This window comes from Trichosurus vulpecula, chromosome 7 (genome assembly GCF_011100635.1).
Source record: "Trichosurus vulpecula isolate mTriVul1 chromosome 7, mTriVul1.pri, whole genome shotgun sequence".
In the NCBI taxonomy this organism is placed as follows: Eukaryota; Metazoa; Chordata; class Mammalia; order Diprotodontia; family Phalangeridae; genus Trichosurus; species Trichosurus vulpecula.
This window is the reverse complement of record NC_050579.1, coordinates 33,432,405-33,450,288: the sequence shown is the minus strand read 5'-3', so window position 1 is coordinate 33,450,288 and position 17,884 is coordinate 33,432,405. Positions and strand designations below refer to the sequence as shown.

General features: G+C 50.5%; 1 protein-coding gene across 1 annotated transcript in view; it reads left to right on the top strand.

The window, feature by feature from the left end:
• NXN (nucleoredoxin) overlaps positions 1–9,944 on the top strand; it is a 159,634-nt gene extending 149,690 nt beyond the window's left edge. The window contains exons 6-8 of the mRNA XM_036766160.1: positions 1,135–1,314; positions 3,503–3,627; positions 8,382–9,944. Of these exons, the coding sequence (XP_036622055.1) occupies positions 1,135–1,314; positions 3,503–3,627; positions 8,382–8,564 (488 nt within the window). The 3' untranslated portion in view covers positions 8,565–9,944. The remainder of the gene's footprint in view (positions 1–1,134; positions 1,315–3,502; positions 3,628–8,381) is intronic.
• Positions 9,945–17,884: the final 7,940 nt, after the last annotated feature.

Below are 17,884 nucleotides of genomic sequence, written 5' to 3'. Positions count from 1 at the left end.
GGATCCCTGGGAAGAGGTGAGAAGAGGGCAAGTGTTGGGGAAGGAGGTTGTTCTTGGGAGCCTGCAGCCCAGGAGGAGGCCCCAGTTCAGCTCCATGGGCAGCCGCAGGGATTGTTTTCCACTGTTGTCTCCTGCCCCCCACCCAGCCAGGAATCCAGGGCACCAAGAAGATAGAGAAGAATCTGCCTCTCCTTGCTCGGTATCTGATAGCAGATCTATGTATCTGCCCTGAGTAGTGCCAGGTGTGGATGATTAATCATAAAAATGACATACTCTTACTTCTGTGGCCACATTTGACGCCGTGGAGCACTTTGCTGGTACTGATGGTAATGTTGTTAGCCTAATGCTTTGCCCTGGGCCACAGGAGTGAGGCAGGGAACCAGAAATTTCAGGCCAAATCGATCAGCTAACAAGCATTTACCATATGCCTACTGTGCCAGGATCTAGAGCATCCCCTGGGGATGCAAAGACAAGTGAGGCAGCCCCTGCCTTCAAGAGACCTATTTTGTAACCAGGGTGTGTGTGTGGGGAGGGGGTGTATGCGCGTGTGTGCGCGCGCGCGAGTGTGAACACACTGATAAATATACATGTACATGTGTATGGATATGAATTATAAAGAGCACGAATGCACACTCTAGAAGCCAGGTGACCCATGGCTAAGCTGAACCCTGCACCAGATGCTCAGAATCTGTGTGGCCTCAGGCAAATCACCTAACCTCACTGAGGCCCAGCTCCCTCATCCGTAAAACAGGGACAGTTAGAGCACCGACTTCCCATAGTGTTTTTATGCTAAGGAGCAAATGAAATCACATCTCTGCAGTGCTTTGTAAACCTTAAAGTGGCATCAAAATGCCGGCTACATTTTTAAAAATCAATACAAGCAGGTCTGTGACAGGCAGGAAGGACCAGCCGAGCGCAGGTGCGGGCACTTCTTTGTGTGAAGCCTGTCCACACTCTTTTTTGTTCTGTCTCCTTCCATCCCCATCTCATTCAGGGTGAGGCCAGCACCCTGTGCCTTGCTATGGTGCAGGGTCAGTAAATGGGAGAGACAGACTGACTTCTTCTGCCGGGCTTCTTTCCCTGTGGGACAGGACTATGGACTAGCCAGCCTTTGTCTCTTCTCTTTCCACCCAGGCATCCCCACCCTCATCGTGCTGGATCCAAAGGGAGAAATGATCACCCGACAGGGGCGGGTGGAGGTCCTCAATGATGAAGACTGCCGGGAGTTCCCCTGGCACCCCAAGCCTGTACTGGAGCTCTCCGACTCCAACGCCGTGCAGCTCAATGAGGGCCCGTGCCTCGTTCTCTTTGTAGGTATGGAGCCCAGCTGGGGGCCCAGGTAGGGGGGAAGGAGCTGCATCCTTTGACTCAGCTAGCCTGTCTGGGTAGAACGGCTTGGGGAGGGCCCCTTCCTGACAGCCTCTTTCTGTTGTTAACAATGCTGGACCCGAAGCCTTTGTCTCTTCCCAACTGCTTTGCTTTTGACCCCCATGGTTTATTCATGGCTGTCCTCTCTACAGGAACCCTGCCTGCCCCCCTCCCTTGTGGCTCATTGACTTCCAGCTGAGAATAGGTCAGGCCAGATCTGATCTCCCTTGTCCCCCCACTGCCTATCCCAGACAACTGACAGAAGCCTTGTCTGGAAGAGGCAGGCTTATACACCCCAGCCAGGGGGGATCTTTGTGCCCTTTCAGGGCTCTGCAGTCATGGTGGGGTGCTCTGCTGAAAGCTTTTTCTTATCCCAAGTGAGTGATCATTCATGTCATGATTTGCTCAAGACACAGCCCCAAGTTGGGATTATCAAGGGGGCTCCTGAGGCCAGAGAGACCTCCCAAGCTCAGCATCCTCTATCCCAGCCCTTTGGGGACTGCTCCCCCACACCTGGGAATTTAAGGGAAATAAGTGCAGTGCTCAATGACCCGGGAAGCAGAGGGTCTCCAACAGGTGGTTTTCTTGTATTCACCTTTACAAGAGAGGAAAGAGAAACCAGCCTGGATTTTGTTTCAGGGAAGTCGCATCAAATCTCTCTTCAGATGTCTTTTCCTGAGCTCCCTCTCTAGAGTCCACATGGCTGTGAGGAAATTCCCTGACTCCCTTTTCAAATGAGCTTCTGCTAGAAGTAGGCTAGGACCAAACACATCCACACGCACACTCATACTCAGACACCCACCCCCATGCAGACACACACACACACACACACACACACACACACACACACACACACTCTCTCTCTCTCTCTCTCTCTCTCTCTCTCTCTCTCTCTCTCTCTCCCTCTCTCTCTCTCTCTCCCCCCCCCCTCCTCTCCCCTCCCCCTCCTCGCTGTCTCTCCTCTGGTCCGGTCCAACCACCTCGTTTTACAAGGAAGCAGATGGCATCCCAGAGAAGTCAGGTGACCTGTCCAGAGTCACAAGCATCATAAGCAGCAAAGCTGGGATTTTCCCAGGTCCTCTGGGGTTTCCCTCATGCCACACAGTCTTGTGGCACTGGTCTCACCAACCTTCATTCTCGTGGCCTTCAAGTCTAGCTCCCAGAGAAGAAGCCCATCAGTGATGAAGTGGAGGGGGCAGTACGTGCAGTGAAAGGGGCTTCAGGCTGCTGCTGCTAAGTTCTGGGACAGGGGGAAAAGTGCAGGACATGGGGTGAGGACCTAGGTCTGTGACCTTGGCAAGTTGCGTCCCCTTCAGGACTGGCCTTGCTGTCCTCTGAAGGCCCTTCCAGCACCACATCAGTATCCTGTGTTCCCACAGAAGGGCAGTGGGACCCAAGGGGGCAACACACCTTACCTGTGGTCACATCATGAGCCCAGAGTAGGAGCCAAGACCAGGACCCAGGCCTCATGCACCCTAAGCCAGTGCTTTCTCTGTTCCCCAACCATGTTTGATTCCTGTGGCCCTGCCTTCTTACCCTGGTCCTCCCCCATGGTCACTAGTCTGACCCACAGCTGAGCACCCAGCCCAGGGCTGTATGGAGCCCATCAGTCGGGGGAGAGACAAGCAGCTGCTGCCTAGTGATGCCATTTCTTGTAAGGGGAGAAAGTGAGGAAAGGAGGCCCAGAGAGGTTGAGTGCCCCACGCAGCTTGTGAGAGTTCAAGCCCAGGCCCTCCTGACTCCAAGTCTGGGGATCTTTCCAGCACGCATGCTGCCTTTCACTGGGGTAATCACAGACCAGTGTCCTTGGTGCGACTTGGTGCACTAGAGGCCAATGCCTGAAAGGAAGGAGGAGCAGTGAAGTGTGGTTAGAAGCGGAGCTGGCATGTGGGACCCTCAGAAGCCTGCGTTCAGGTTCTTTGCTGGTGGGAAGCAGGGTCTGGGGCATGTGCCCATTGGAGGCTAGAAGGTCCAGTGGGCACCTTCTATGAGAGGGGGCTCTCCTGAGGAGTTCAATCAGCCCTTGGACTGTTAGACAAGACAGATTTTCCAAAAAGTCACCTTGACCTCACTGCCCGGAGCAGTGTGGATGGTTCTGGCCTCACTGATCACTAATCAATCCTGTCCCCTGCAGATTCTGAGGATGACGGTGAATCTGATGCTGCCAAGCAGCTCATCCAGCCAATCGCAGAGAAGATCATCGCCAAGTACAAAGCCAAAGAGGAGGAGGCCCCGCTTCTGTTCTTTGTGGCAGGAGAGGTGAGTGAGGGATGGGGGCCGTGGGCCAGGCATTCCTTGCTCTGCCGCCCTCCGAGGGACATTTTGCCTGTGCCCCCCCTTCACCATCACCCTGTGGAGGAGAAACAGGGCAGCACCCAGATCGGAAGGAAAGTACTCAGAGCTCAGCATTAGAAGAAATGTGTCCTTGCTGTGCTTCTGAACTTACACTGGCCATGGGCTCAGATCCTACCTCTGATGGTCACTGCCTGTGTGACCTTGAGCAAGTCCCTTGAACTTCATGGGCCTCAGTTTCCTCACCTATGGGGGGCGGGGCTAGACTTGTTTGGCTTCTAAGCCTCCTTCCAGCTCTCAGTCTTTGGTCTGATGAGGAAATAACAGTCGCATCCAGGTCACTTGAAAGAGAATTCCCAAATCCCTTAGAGACAACCTTTGTGCATCTTAATTTTCTCGTTATATAGGATCCTCGATCCAGAGCTGAAGGGCTCTCAGAGATTGTCTAATCCAGCCCTTTCACAGATGAGGAAACTAAAGCCAGGAGAGGGGGAAGGACTTGCCCAAGGTCACACAGAGAGTCTAGGTGGCACTGGAACCCAGCTCCTTTGACTCCAGATCCCCTCCTCTCTGCTGGAGTTTATGGGGGAGAGAGAGATTGACGTCTTCTGCCTCGAGTTGGGAGCTCTAGGATTTAGAGTATTTTTTATTTATGGGCAGCTACAGGATTATAGATTTAGGGCAGAGACCTTGGGGCTGCCTTGTCCAACGGCCTCATTTGGCAGATCAGCAGACTGAGGCTGAGAGAGGTGAAGGGCAGGCTCCAGGTCTCACAGGCAAGACGTCGCTGAGCCATTAGCCCAGCTCGGGTGCCATGACACCAGACTCGACACCCTTCCTGCCATACCGTCGTGAAATGACTATGCCAGTGGCTTCCCTCCCTGTAAAAAATCCAGTGAAATGAGATCGGGGCAAAGGCAAAGAGGTCTAGCACCCGTAAATTGGATTTGAAAAGTAGTTCACAGAGTCACATCACTGGAGTCCTAGTGCTCTTGGGGAGTGAGTACACCAGGAGGGAAGTAAATTCATCTCCCACATTTCCTTCCTGTCACACCTTCTAGCTCTCTAACAGGAATGCCCCACTGGGGAGTTTTCCCCTGCCATGCCTTCAAAGGGTTAATCATTGTACCCTTCTTGACACGAACTGGGGAAAGAGATGGTTATCAGCATCAGAACACTGGAAAATTCCTTTTGGTTCCAGAGAGAGAGGAAGCCAACCCAGGCCTTTTCAGAGCCTAGAAGTGAGTCACTGAGCTCACAGCTTGGTGCTGGCCCTCAGGGTTTGCTTCCCAAGCCCACAGGCCCACTCCCCAGGGTGCCTCTGGGAAGCCATTCAGCAAGAGGGCCTCCCTCCGCACTTCAGTCTCTCCTTGGATTCCATGGCCCAGAGTACAGCAGTGACGAGCCCTCCATCCCAGCCCCTTGGGGGAGGCTCTTGTCCCTTCAGTCCCAGTCTGTGGAAGCTCATTGGCTCACCTGGTCCTCTGCGTAGTCTGCTCTGCCCTTCAGGATGGGTCTCGCTTTTCTGACCAGCCCCAAAATGGTTGCCCATCAGAAGGGCCATGGATTTGCCTGTGAAAATGCCAGTTTCATAAATGAGTCAGTGTCTTCTCTGTGAGCTGCTACCTGTCTCTGCTACACTCAGCCAGGCAGGCTGGTAGCTGCAGCTGGTCCCTCTGTAGGGATGACTAGGCTCAGTCCCTCAGAAATGGCAAATACTCTGCAAAATGGCCGCGGTCTGCGCAGGGACTCTCAGCCCCCTCCCCCAATGCATCTTCACAAGCGTGCTCCTCTGCGCAGAGGATGCCTCCGCCACCACCGCCTTTTCCAAGAAAGGGACTTCACAAGTCCCAAGGCAGTCCATCCATAAGCCTCTTATTGGGAAACACAGATTTTGAAAAGTATCCCCCTCCAGCGGGTGCGCGCCTGCGCCCTGGGTCGGGCTGCAGCTGGAGGTCTGCCACGTATTCATTTCACGCCGAGCTTGGTCCCAGGCGAGCAGGAACAGCAGGAAAGAATGGCTGAACACCCTGAATCACCCATTCATCACCTCCTCAATAGCCTCTGTGGCTAAGCCCATCTGGGCCCCTTGAGCAGGCCCAGGCTCCCCTGTTCAGCCCTAAGGTTGCAGGAGAAACAAAGCGAGTTCGAAAGGGCTCTCTGCCTTTGGCCTCACGCACAAAGAGGTTGGTGGAGGCCAGCTTGAATGGAGTCAGCTCCATAGCCTTTATGTAGCAGTAGTATTTTTAAACAGCCCTGGAATAAAAGACAGGAGACAGAAGGAGGAGGAGGACAGGTTTGTGCAATGGCTTCAGACTCTGAGGCCCGCAACCTGAGGGGCGGAGGAAGCCCAGGACCCAGGGGTCTAGCATCACAATACTGGGCATGAATCCTGCTGCCTGGGCTCCCCTTACGTGGACACTGACCAGATTCAAGAAAGGAAAATCAAGTTTTATCACAGATTCTTAGACTATGTGTCCTGAAGTGGTCACTGGACCCATGAAATCCTGGGCATGGGGCAGAGCATCCCAGGATCCTAGATGTGGAGCTGAAAGGAACTTCAGAGGCCATTTGGTCTGTCAGGCAGTCAGCAAGCATTAAAGTGCCCACTGTGTGCAAGGCACCGTGCTAGGCATTCAGGACACAAAGACAGAATGAAATAATCCTTAATTCTCATGGACAAGACATAGAGAAGGATATACAGAATAAGGAGAAGGAGAATTCAGATAAAGTAGTTCAGTGCCAAGGCATTGGGAGGAGGGGAGGGCTAGTGATCAGGAAGGGCTGGGCATTGGTGGGGTTCAAGGATTCCAGGCAGGGAGTGGTAGTGCAAAGGCTCAAGGCATGCAATGGAACAGAAATGTCCAGTCTGGCTGGATGGAAGGGTGCAGGGAGGAAAGTAATGTCCAGTGGAGCCGCAAAGATAGATCAGGGCCAGGTAGTGAAAGACTTTAAAAACTAGACCTAGGAACACCTGTCTTACCTTAGAAGAAATTGGGAGCCACTGGAGTTGATTAAGAGGGAGAGTGACAGTCAACCCCCTCATTTTACAGATGTGCGGACTGAGGGCACTTGGTCACAAACATTGTGGTTTGGAGGCAGAATTTTTACCCAGGTCCTTTGTCTCTGGAGAGAGTGCTCTTTGCACTGTCCTCTGCCCTCCATCTCTCCCCATCCCATAGGGACCGGCTTTAGCCAGTTATCAGGCTTCCTTCTTGACCTTATTTTTGCAGGCTCAGCTCTGTGGCTCGGCCCTTGTACCCTGCCCAGTCCTACCTACAGTGAAGGTGCTGCCATTTTGGACTGGAAAAGTCATTCCTTTCTGTCAGAAAACTAGGGACGGCCCCATGTGAGGAAACTATTTCCATTTTGCTCTTGTCTGCTCAGGAAACTGCACTGACAAGATTTGGGCCGGGTGTTTGTTTCTCACCGTGGATTGGAGTTTTGTTTGTTTTAATCCCCAAAGGTCTTTAAACCATTTGCCCAGTGCTAATCCTGGATTGTCTCTTTGAACTTCTAGACTTCCAAGGCTAGTTCTGGTGATCTCTTATCACCTTGTCAGCTGGGAGAGGGAGAGAGAGAATGAATGAATGAGAATTTTTACATGTACAAGAGAACCAGGGCTTGACGTGCTGATCAGGCAAAGCTTGTGGGACTCAGTTCCTGAGAAGGAGCCTCACCCCCCATCTTCCCTCAGGCTTGTCCTTTTGAGAGAGAGACATTTCCCCCCAGAAATCAGTCAAGGATTCAGTTCACCTACCACCTGTAATGGCCAGGTATGACCAGAACTGGGCAGTGGAGGCAGGGGAAGTGGCAGGTGAGGCTCCTTTTCTGCCAGGATACCTGAGAGGTCTATAAAAGCATACTTTATCAGGGTATATACACAGTCAACTTCTGCACAGGCCCCGGCATCACAGGGCCTGGGTTCAAATCCTGCCTCTGATGTTTACTCCTGTGTGATGTTGGACAAGTCATTTAATCTCCTTGGGTAGCAGCTTCCTTACCTACCAGATGAGGGGGTTGAACTGGATGGCATCTATGATCCTATGAATGAATGGAGTAACAAGAGGGGCCCCCTATCCATTCCCGTTCAACTTTGGGGGATGCATTTCTCAATAGAACTGTGTCTCCTCAAACCGAAGCCTCAGCCTTAGCCTCGTAGAATACAAGAAGACATCCCATTCCTTCTTAGACTAACCCAAAGCACCAACTTCCACAAAACTGTCTTCCGAACCTGCTCTGTGGGAGCCCCACCTTCCCCGAGGGCCTCGAGGTAATGAGTTTTTTGTGTTCCAAAGACCTTCAGCCTCATTGAAGGCATATTGGTCACAGATGGCCCCAGCGTAGCCATGCATAATTAAGAGCTGCCTGTACAACAAGTAAACTAAAATGGACCAGACGAGAATGTAACGATCAGCACATGGTAGTTATGTCGTTAGAACCCTAATAGAAAAGATGACTTGTCTTAGGACCTAAAAGGCCTCCAGAGGGTTCAGCCAGGCTAAGCAGAGAAAGGCCCACTGCGGCCTGTTACGAAACCTCTCTGCTAGCCCCCAGCCCAACCCCTGACTGGCGAGCCCAGGGAATTGACCATCTATTCATGATCAGGGTTCTTGGGGCCAGTGAAGAAAGACTGATGCATTTCCTACTGAACTGGGAGCTCCCCTGTCTTCTTCCTCTCAAATCTGTTGATTTTCTTTTCCTTCTGGTGGCTCTTCCAGGATGACATGACAGACTCCCTGAGAGATTACACCAACCTACCCGAGGCGGCCCCACTGCTCACCATCCTGGACATGTCGGCCCGAGCTAAGTACGTGATGGACGTGGAGGAGATCACGCCCGTCATTGTGGAGGCCTTTGTGAACGACTTCCTAGCAGAAAAGCTAAAGCCAGAGCCCATCTAACGGAACCTTGGCCTCCCTGGACATTATTTAAAACTCAGCCACCTCCTCCTCCCCCTTCCTCTGCACCCTCGGACTTTTCAGCTGTGTTTTTGGTGCACTCACTGATCCTGATGTCTGACCTCTTTGTGGTGCCTTTTTTTTCTGCATTTGGTCCTTCTTGCCAGCTCCCTGAGGGGTGCCTCCTTCCAAATGGCAGAAGAGTCCATGTGTCTTGGAGCCTGCTTCTGCTTCACAGATGATTTAGCTGGGCCAGAACCGGGATCCTCACAGTGAAATCCTTGCGAGGGTATGCTCCCCCCGGGTTAGGCAGCAAGTGGGCATTTCATTTGGTTCTCCATTTCTCGGCATCTTTTACGCATCTTCCAGGTTACTCCCCTCTCCAGACGTGTACACACTCATGCACACACACCTAGGACTCTTCAGCAAATAGAAGGGTGGTTGTTGGTGCCTGTCATTAGGTGTCCTTTTCTCTTGGCTAAAGAAAAGGAAAGTCACTACTTCCCAACTCCAGGGTTCTGATGGGCTCCTCCTAAGCCAGGAGGTCTTTGTCATCACTGGTGATAAAAAGAGCTGCAAGGAAACCCAAGAGAAGAGGGTCTCTCTTCTCCCCCAGCCTCCCCGCACAGGGCCCACCTTCTAGGAACAGTCCCCCTGCTGCCTTCACTTACACACATTGTTCTCCCTGCTCCCTGACCAAGGAATTCTGCCACCTGTCCTCAGAGGGGCCCAACACACTGAGCCCAGACCCTGAGGAAAACTCTTAAGAAACAACCCCCTGGCTGAGGTGGCATCAGAGACCCCATCACAGCGTCCATGGCCCAATGCCCTTTTCTAGAGGTTGGTGAGCCTGGATCCAGTCCCTGCTTCACTCGCAGGGCCCCTTGGCTCTCACAAGATGAAAAGCACAAATCAGAACCCTTCCCCAAGATGATGTGGCATGGTCCCCTTCCTTAGAGAGGAGGAAACTCAGGCCCACAGAGGGGGAGTGACTTGCCCAAGGTCACACAGGTAGTAAGTGACAGAGTCAGGATTTGAACCCAGGTCCCCAGGCTCTAAATTCACTGTTCTTTCCGCTGCATCTCACTGCTTCCATCCCACACCTAAATGAATGCATCCAAAAGAGCAGCGTTATCTGGAGCCAGGAATTGGAGGCCTCTGGATAGAGCTGTGCCTGGCCTTCCTCTGACTTGGGCACAGACCGGCCTCTGGGAAAGGGGTCTGAGAAGACCCAGCTCCCTAAGAGGAAGCTGTTGACTTTGCTCACCTTTGCTGTGTTGTTTTGTTTCTTGTAGTTCAAAGGGTAGGAAGTTAGTCGTTAATGATGGCCCAGGTCTGAAAAGCGGTCACTTAAAAATAAAACAGGCACCTTTGGGTTTTTCACTGGTGTGTAGAGTTCCTTTGTGAAGGGAGTTGTTGAAAACTTATCCACCATCAACTTAGCCTGCTTTCATCCCCAAGAGGTGTTTATTAAGGTGCTGTTTTCACAAGGCTGCTAGGTCATTCTTTGGAGGGAAAAAAACAATTCCTCTTGTCCCCCCACTGGGACCCAGGAACTGCATCCAGATCGCTGTGAAGAGACCTCCAGGCCACGTGAATCCCTCCCTTATGATCTCCAGAACCGCAGTGGGGGCATGAGTTCTCCACGGGCAGAGCTGGGCCACAGAAGTGGGGCCAGCCAGAGCCCGAACTCCCTTGTCTCCATTTCAGATCTCTGAGTATTGGGTAGGCATTGAAGCACCCATGGACGTGCACCCCTTCTTGTTGGAGATCAAAGAGAAGGGTTAGAGCTCAGTAGCAGTAATGACTGAGAAGCTGTTAGCAGAGAGGGTGTGAACCTGTCATTTCCCTGGGAGCTACTAGATAAGGAAACCCTCCCTCCACTGGGGAAGGTCAGCACCAACTTGGCCCCTTGATAGTCTTTGTCGGTCCGAGCAAAGAAAGGAGAAGTGGCTTGCCCGGGATCACAGAACTAGTCTATGGCAGAGGCAGGACCCAAACCCAGGTCTCGGTGGCTTGGAGGCCCGCTGTCACTTAGAAGACTTGGGCAAAGCTAGGCCAGCCTAGATACGGCAGCAAACACTGGTAATCTGTGCTTATTGGGGAGACTGAGGCGAAATCCCTGAAGTTCAGAACTCTGAGCTTGCAGTAGGCTAAACCAATAGGGTGTCCACACTAAGTCTTGTATCAAGAAGGTGAGATCCCCAGGGGGAGGATGGAACCAGTTTACCTAAGGAGGGTCCAGCCAGCCTAGTTTGGAGATAGTAAGTAGAAGCTCCCATCCTGATGGGAAATGGGATCAGGCTGCTGCACTTCTGGACTGGGCAAGGCAGGGCAGAGAGAACCTGGCTCTAATTTAAAAAAAAAAAAGCTATGGACAGCATTTGGAAGACCTGACCTTGGCCTGAAACTTACCTGGCTTGGAACACAGGAGTTCATGGTTGGCACTCTAGTGCTACCAAGTTTAAATTTGAAGTGCATCTCTTACAGTAAGTTGAGGCTGACTGAATGTTTCCACTGGGGCCAAAAGAGGAGAGAAAGGGAGTCAGAGTAAGTCCTCCACCTGCATTTTTCCTACAACTGAGCAAAAGCTCCTCCGGCCCATTGAGCAGCTGCATATCCTCTGAAGCAAAAGGAACAAGGATTTCTGCCAGGCCATGCTGGGCTTCCCAGCCCCTGCAGGAGCTGTAAGCAGACACCAAGCAACAAAAAATAGCCAGGCTATCTCCAGGGTTCTGCTGGCATTTCCAATTCTGACTCTGATGTACCTGCCAGATACATCAGCTAGAGTCTGCCCCAAGGAGCCTTCACTGTTTTAAGGCAAGCATGGCTGAAGGCCCAGTGTGCCTACTCTTCCCCCTCATGCTTATGCCCCATGCAGTGGTTACTCTGGGATAAAGAAATGAAGAACATAATACCACCAGGACCAGAAAAGAGGCCTGGCCCTTGCCCAAGGGTGAGACGGATCCAAGGGATGTTGGTGCAGACAAAGTGGGTGGTATGAGCATTTCCCCGAGCAGCTCAGGAATACCTTAAAATTCTTGTCACTAATTAGAAGCGGGTTAAAACATCTGCCAGGCCCTCTTTAAAGTCTTCCGCCAGCAGCAAGAGAAGCTATACCCTGTACTTAAGAGTTAACAAAGGTGACTGACTAAAAATGCTACCCCAGGGTTCCCCAATTTGTTTTCTCTACAATGACTTCTAGAAAAGATCTTACCCATTTACAGGACAAAGGAGAGGTTTTCACAACTGTCACTAGCAATGCTTAGTGTCACTTAGTGCTTAGCAAAAATGAGGGTGGAAGCCTGACCTATGAATGTGGAAGAAGCAGAGCAGAAATCAGACCTGGTGCCTGGAGGGCTGTGGGCACTCGAAGGTTTTTTGGATTTCCATCTGGGTGCAGTCAGTGACCCCTCCCCCAAATGCCAGCAGCACATTACCACTTTTGGGCATCATCTTCACTTAAGAGTGAAGATACCAAATTATGATGCAGACATTATTTTTTCCTGTTGTCTAACTAAAGACTCTAAAAAGCTTTTCTCCCCTACTCTTCCTCGTCTTCCTTCATAGAGCCCTAGCCAGGCCTGTGTTTGTGGTGATAGAATGATTCCCCAGGCAACAGATTGGAGTCTGTGGCATCATAAAGACTGGGAAGATGGGCCAGGAACAGATCAGCTAGACCCGTGTAGCTCAAACAAGCCCTCTCAAGTTGTTTATCATCGCTTGGCTTAAGAAGAAAAAATGTCTGCTGTCACATGTGTTTGTGTTATATGCATGCACACACACACATAACCCCATGCATCTGTTAGCGGTGCCAGCTTTCCCATCCCGACATGAGCAAGGTTATTCCTCCCTCTCATTAAGCCTGGGGTACCAGAGAGCTGCAGGCAGTGGGTAGAACACCATCAGGTTGTTCATCTTCAGCCCTGTGAGCCCTGGGGAAGAGGGGGATAGTTCCAATGGGGTCCGGGTAGCCTTGGAAGCTTTAGGTTCTAAAGGTGCCTCCAGGCCTTCTCTTTGATGGTTGTAATTGTAGGAGGGGGAAGGTTATTTGTTTTTGGTTTGTTTGGGGTTTTGCTTTGCTTCTTCCACGATCCACTTTATTGACATGGACAGGGACAAAAAAAGGGCATTCCAGCTTTCCCTGGAGGGATCTAGTGAGTGAAAACTGCTGTCTTTGGGGCCCAATGGCAGCTGTTTATTAGCCCTGTTATTAGGGTTAATGGGCCATATGCGCATGCGTGGAGGGTAAAACATAATATTTTCCAGGAAACAAAAGGTTTATTGTTTTGTTTTCTGAGCATTTTATGTGGAAAACACCATAATGGGTAAATTTCTTTCATGGGTATTCTGGTTGGAATTTCACCCTAAGGGGGATGATATTACATGGTGGTGGAAGGGGATGGGGGAGGGGTGGCCTGGGAGGCTGGACCAGACTGGCTCCTGTTCCCTTCCAAGCTCTGATTTTCTGTATTTTTGAGCATGGACAATGTCTGGCTCTGTATATACCCTCTATCTTTCCAGGGCATCACTGAGCATGTGCCCCTACCCACACAGGTTGTAGAATGCACCGCATCCTAAAAATGTCCCACTAGATTTAGACCAGGACCTGCTCTTAAGGGCTTCTAGATTTTCAATTCAATTTCAGTGATGTTGTGAAGGGAAAAAAAGTTTTATTTACAGGCACGTGGAGAAATATACAGCCCAAGGCTGGTGACGGTGAAATCTAATTTAGATGACAAGATCCTTCCTGGGCTTCCCCCAAGAGGCTGTGTGGGCTGATTGGATGTTAAGCTGGGGCCCAGCAGGTCGTCCTTATTTCTTAGGTATGATAATACAAAAGAGAAAGGTATCCCGATACCTTATTTTCTTTTTTTTTTTAATTCTTTTTCAATACTAGAAGGTGTAGATAAAGCTGGAATCCCCAGCAATTTATATAACATATTAAAGTTTACAAAGTGCTTTCTCTTCATAATAACCTTGAGAAGTAAGTAGTGCAAGTATAAGAGGAGGAAACTGAGTCTGAAAAGTTCAGTGGCTTGTCCAGGTCCACATCACTAGTTTCAGAATTAGGATTTGACTCCAAGAGCCATTCACTCAACAAGCATTTATTAGCATCAAATACATGTCAGACACGATGCTAGGCCCTGGAGTATGAATAGTAATCACGGTCCCTGTCCTCAGGGAGCTTATATTCTATTTCAGAGACATGCACCTGTGAATACATTCAAACAAAAAGCATCTGTTAAGAGCCTACTTTGTGCCAGACAGTGCGAAGTGATAGCTGGGGACAAGTCCCAATGCTCCAGGATTTTACATTCTGATTCATATATGAAACACATACAAAGTCATTCCAAGGTTGGAGAGGCACTAAGGGGTACAAGGAAGTGCTGGTGCTCAATCTGAGAGGATACATTTGTCTCCTGTCTCCTCCATTAGACTGTGAGTTCCTTGGAAACAGGGACTGGTTTTTTTGCCTTTCTTTACATCCTAAATGCTTAGACACAGTGCCTGGCACATACTAGGCACTTAAAAAATGTTTGTTGGCTTGACCTGACTTGGAGCCAGTAGCCCAAAAGGGAGATTATTGTGATTCTGAAGGCAAGTCCAAAATACTTTTCACTAAAACACGACACTTCTCAATTTACTCTTGGATCTTCAGGGACAATCTGGGAGCTGCATTTCAAGATGGACCAGCAAGTATCAATTGGTCCAGAGGGCAATCAGAATAGTGAGGAGGGGCAGGTGGCTTGGGAGCTATACCGTGAGAGGCAGCGTGGTGGAAAGAAAAGGAGGAGAGGCCGAAGACCACAGAAAGATCATGAGGGGCTATCCAGTCCAAATCCCTCATTTACAGAGGAGGAAGCCCAGGAAGGCCCAGAAAAGTGACTTGCCCGAGGTCACCCAAGTAGTAAATGAAAGAGCTGGGATCCAAAGCCACAACCTTCCAAATCAAGTCCACTGCACCTCCCGGGCCCCTCCAGACCTGGGCTGGAATCTTTGGTACTGGTGTCATCTGGAGCAAGGGACTTAATTTTTCCAGGCCTTGGTTCCGCCATCTATAAACTGAGGGAAATCAGGCTAGAAGCTCCTTTGAGTTTCTTCCGGCTCTAAAGCTACAATCCTGACCGAGGGTGATGTGGCTATTTTTAAATCTTTGCAGAATTAATTTGTGTGTCTCCAAAGGGCAGGAAGAAAGTGATTCAAAGGGATCAGCGGGCAGATTTCAGGTCGGTATAAGAACTCTTGAACATTTCAAGCTTTCCAGTGAAGCGATGGGCTGCCATAAGAGGGAAGACATTCCTTATTAACTGAAGAGAGATGCAGGAAGAGAAGCATTTTTCAGGGTTATTGTAAAAGGGACTTCTGAGGTTCCTTTCGACACTGCCACACTTGAGGGAAAATAAGGCACGTGGCCAGAGACAGGACTTCCCACATAGTATCTCCCTACATTGTACCGTATCGTTTGGATGTGGAGAGTGTAGTCAACGGCTAAGCAACTGTTGATACGGAACCTGGTACTCTCATCTTTAATGCATTCGCTTTCCATACTGTGGAGTGGATGAGAAGTCACCACTCACCTGAAAGGGAGTGAGGTTTTCAATGGTTATCATTATCCTCGGTTGTTCAGAAGTTGTGTATTTCCGGAGCAAAGCACCTTTTCAAGCCATCCAGATCCATCAGCTCATCTCTCTGGTTCAGTTCTTGATCATCACCTTTGATACACTCACATAGAAGATAAAATTGTGGTGCTAGAAAGTAGAAGTGCCCCTAGCCCCAGGCCTGAGAGCAGACTCCAGCACTGGACTGGAGTTTGGATCCCCAGGCCCTGCCTAAAACCACTGTGGACAAAAGCTCTGCTGCTCTCCCTGAAGAGCTTTTGTGTGGAGAGCCTGGGGCAGGCCAGGGCACCAAGGCTGAAATCTTTGAGGGGGCAGCTAAGAAAGGGCCCCAGGCAGCCCAGGCTTGCTTATCCTCAGGCTAGCCAGGAAATACAAGGGGCCTGATGATAAGCAAGCAACTAGACTTACCAGCTGGGAAAAAAAATTTTTTTGAGCATTTCTGGTGGGTTGGGAGCCCAAAGGCCAGCTGGTACTTCTTGGCTTTGTTATACCAGAAGCGAGTGAGACACTCCACAGAGTATAAGTTTTAAATGGAGAATTTATTAGCCAGCGGCCATCGGGGCTGCTTCCCAAATCAATGGCTTCATATTGGAGTGAAAGTGTAGTTTATGTAGAGAATACAGGGTACAGTGGTTAATTATCTCTTGAAATGTCATTTTGCAGACTCGGCACGCCTTTACCTTTTATGACCATGATAAAAGGAACCTCCTTAATAGACTGTAGATACAACATATCAGATAGCTGACAAAGTGTCAACTGAAATTACAACCCAGGATCCCTGTGTCCATCTTGCCATAACTCCCACAACAAGGAAGGCTCAAGATAAGGCAGAAGTCATCTAATTCAAGATAATGTCTAGGGCCGAGGCTTTCATCCTTAATGGCCATGGACAGACCAAGGGATGCTCCAGCTCAGTCTGCTGACATTAGATAGAGACATCTCTGAGCCCACTCAGTTAGACAAAGGAAGATCGTTAAGCATTAGGCTTTTCCTGGTAATTAGCTTACATTCCTTGGAAAAGTCTTGGGGACCCAGGACACTCGCCAAAAGGCAGGAACTCAAGTCTGTTTTTTTCTTATGCAGACTGGGGTTTGCAGTTAGGGGCTGGGGGCAGGGTTTTTCTAGCAATAGCTGGCTACTCAGGTATCACAGCTTCACATACCCAGGGCACATGGAAAGGGATTCTCAAAAAGGGTTTGTATTGGGGCCAGTGACACAAACACAGGAAGGGACAGCATTTTCAACCAACTGATCACACAGGCCCTAGCTGGGTTTTCTCTGTTCCTGTGTGTTATTTCTCTACTTCCACCCAATTTGGGGGGTGGGGGTGGGGGTCTCAAATGCTGGCTGTGTTCGAAGTTCTTATTCCTTCCTGTAAAACACTATTGATGACAGTTTGGTGTGAGAGGCCCAAGCTCAGGCCTCTGGGATCTGCAGCAGGAGGTCTGGACACCTACAGACCACTCGCTGCCCATTAACCAACATCCTAGAAGACTGCAGCGTCTCCTGCCTGCGCTCACACCTCGGGCTCTCCTGCTGCTGCGTTGTGCCCCCTGGTGGAAGAAGGCCTCTCTGCAGCCTCTTCTAAAAACGATACAAAGGCCAATGGGAATGTAACCAACACTTGGAGAATGAGACAATACCCATCGATTCCTTGTGTCTCTTTCACATGAGCAGCTTTCTGGCTCATGCCCAGTGGTTTCCCACGGTTCCCAAGAAGTGAAATTCGGCCTGGAATTGTACTCTCCATCCATTTATTCTCTCCTGGCCAGTGGAATGGGAATGTTGCCAGCAGGTCCTGCAAGGTCTCAGGCCCCAGCAGCAGCCCTTTGTGAGGCCCAGCAGTCGAAAGTCTGTTGCCATGCCTAGATTCTAATGTGCAGGAGTCAGAAGGAGAGCTCCCTCCCCCCAGCTGAACCTCAATCCCGGCACATCCTCCACCCTTCTCCACTGAGGGACAAACATCTGCCGTCTTCCATCGAGCCTTCGCCCTGAGCTACAGGCCATTCCGGGTGGCTCAGATTAAATATACATCAGTACTCCCCGAACAGGAATGCGAGCGCTGGCCAAAGGCAAACTGGGGGAGTGAATCCCCTCCCTTGTGCTGGTGAAAATGTCCAGGTGCAGCACTAACGTGCTCTGTACCCCACAATCCTGCCAGGTAAGCTAATGACAACACTCCTGTAACTGGGCTCTCCTGTGCCCCCTGCACAAGATCCCTGGGGCCCTGGGCTGCTGAAGGCAAACAGGATGCCAGGAGGAGCTAAACCATTTAGGGGCACCCAGGGGTTGGAGAACCCTGTTAAAACAAGCTGTTACTTCATCACTACAACACACACACGTACCTTCTATATAGCTGGAGCTCTCAGCCTTTTGGTGAAGACTGAAGAACATGGCCTATTTCTAGCAATTTCAGTCAGGTAAATCTGGAAAGTGAGACACTTGCTGAGTGACTTTCACTATCCGCTAGGTGCAAGCAGGATGTTGCTCCTTATACACACAAGGACAGCCATGACACCCTGGCCATACTATCTCCAGAGGTTCAACCTGTCTGTCTGTTTGCTGTTGCTGGTTTCTACACCCCGCTGTACCCCAGCCTGGGCAAGGGAAATGGTTCCTTTCACTCGAGGGACAGGCAAGTGCTGGGATTGCTGCCAATAAGAAGGAAACATGTAAGGGCCAAGCAATTCTTAACCAGCA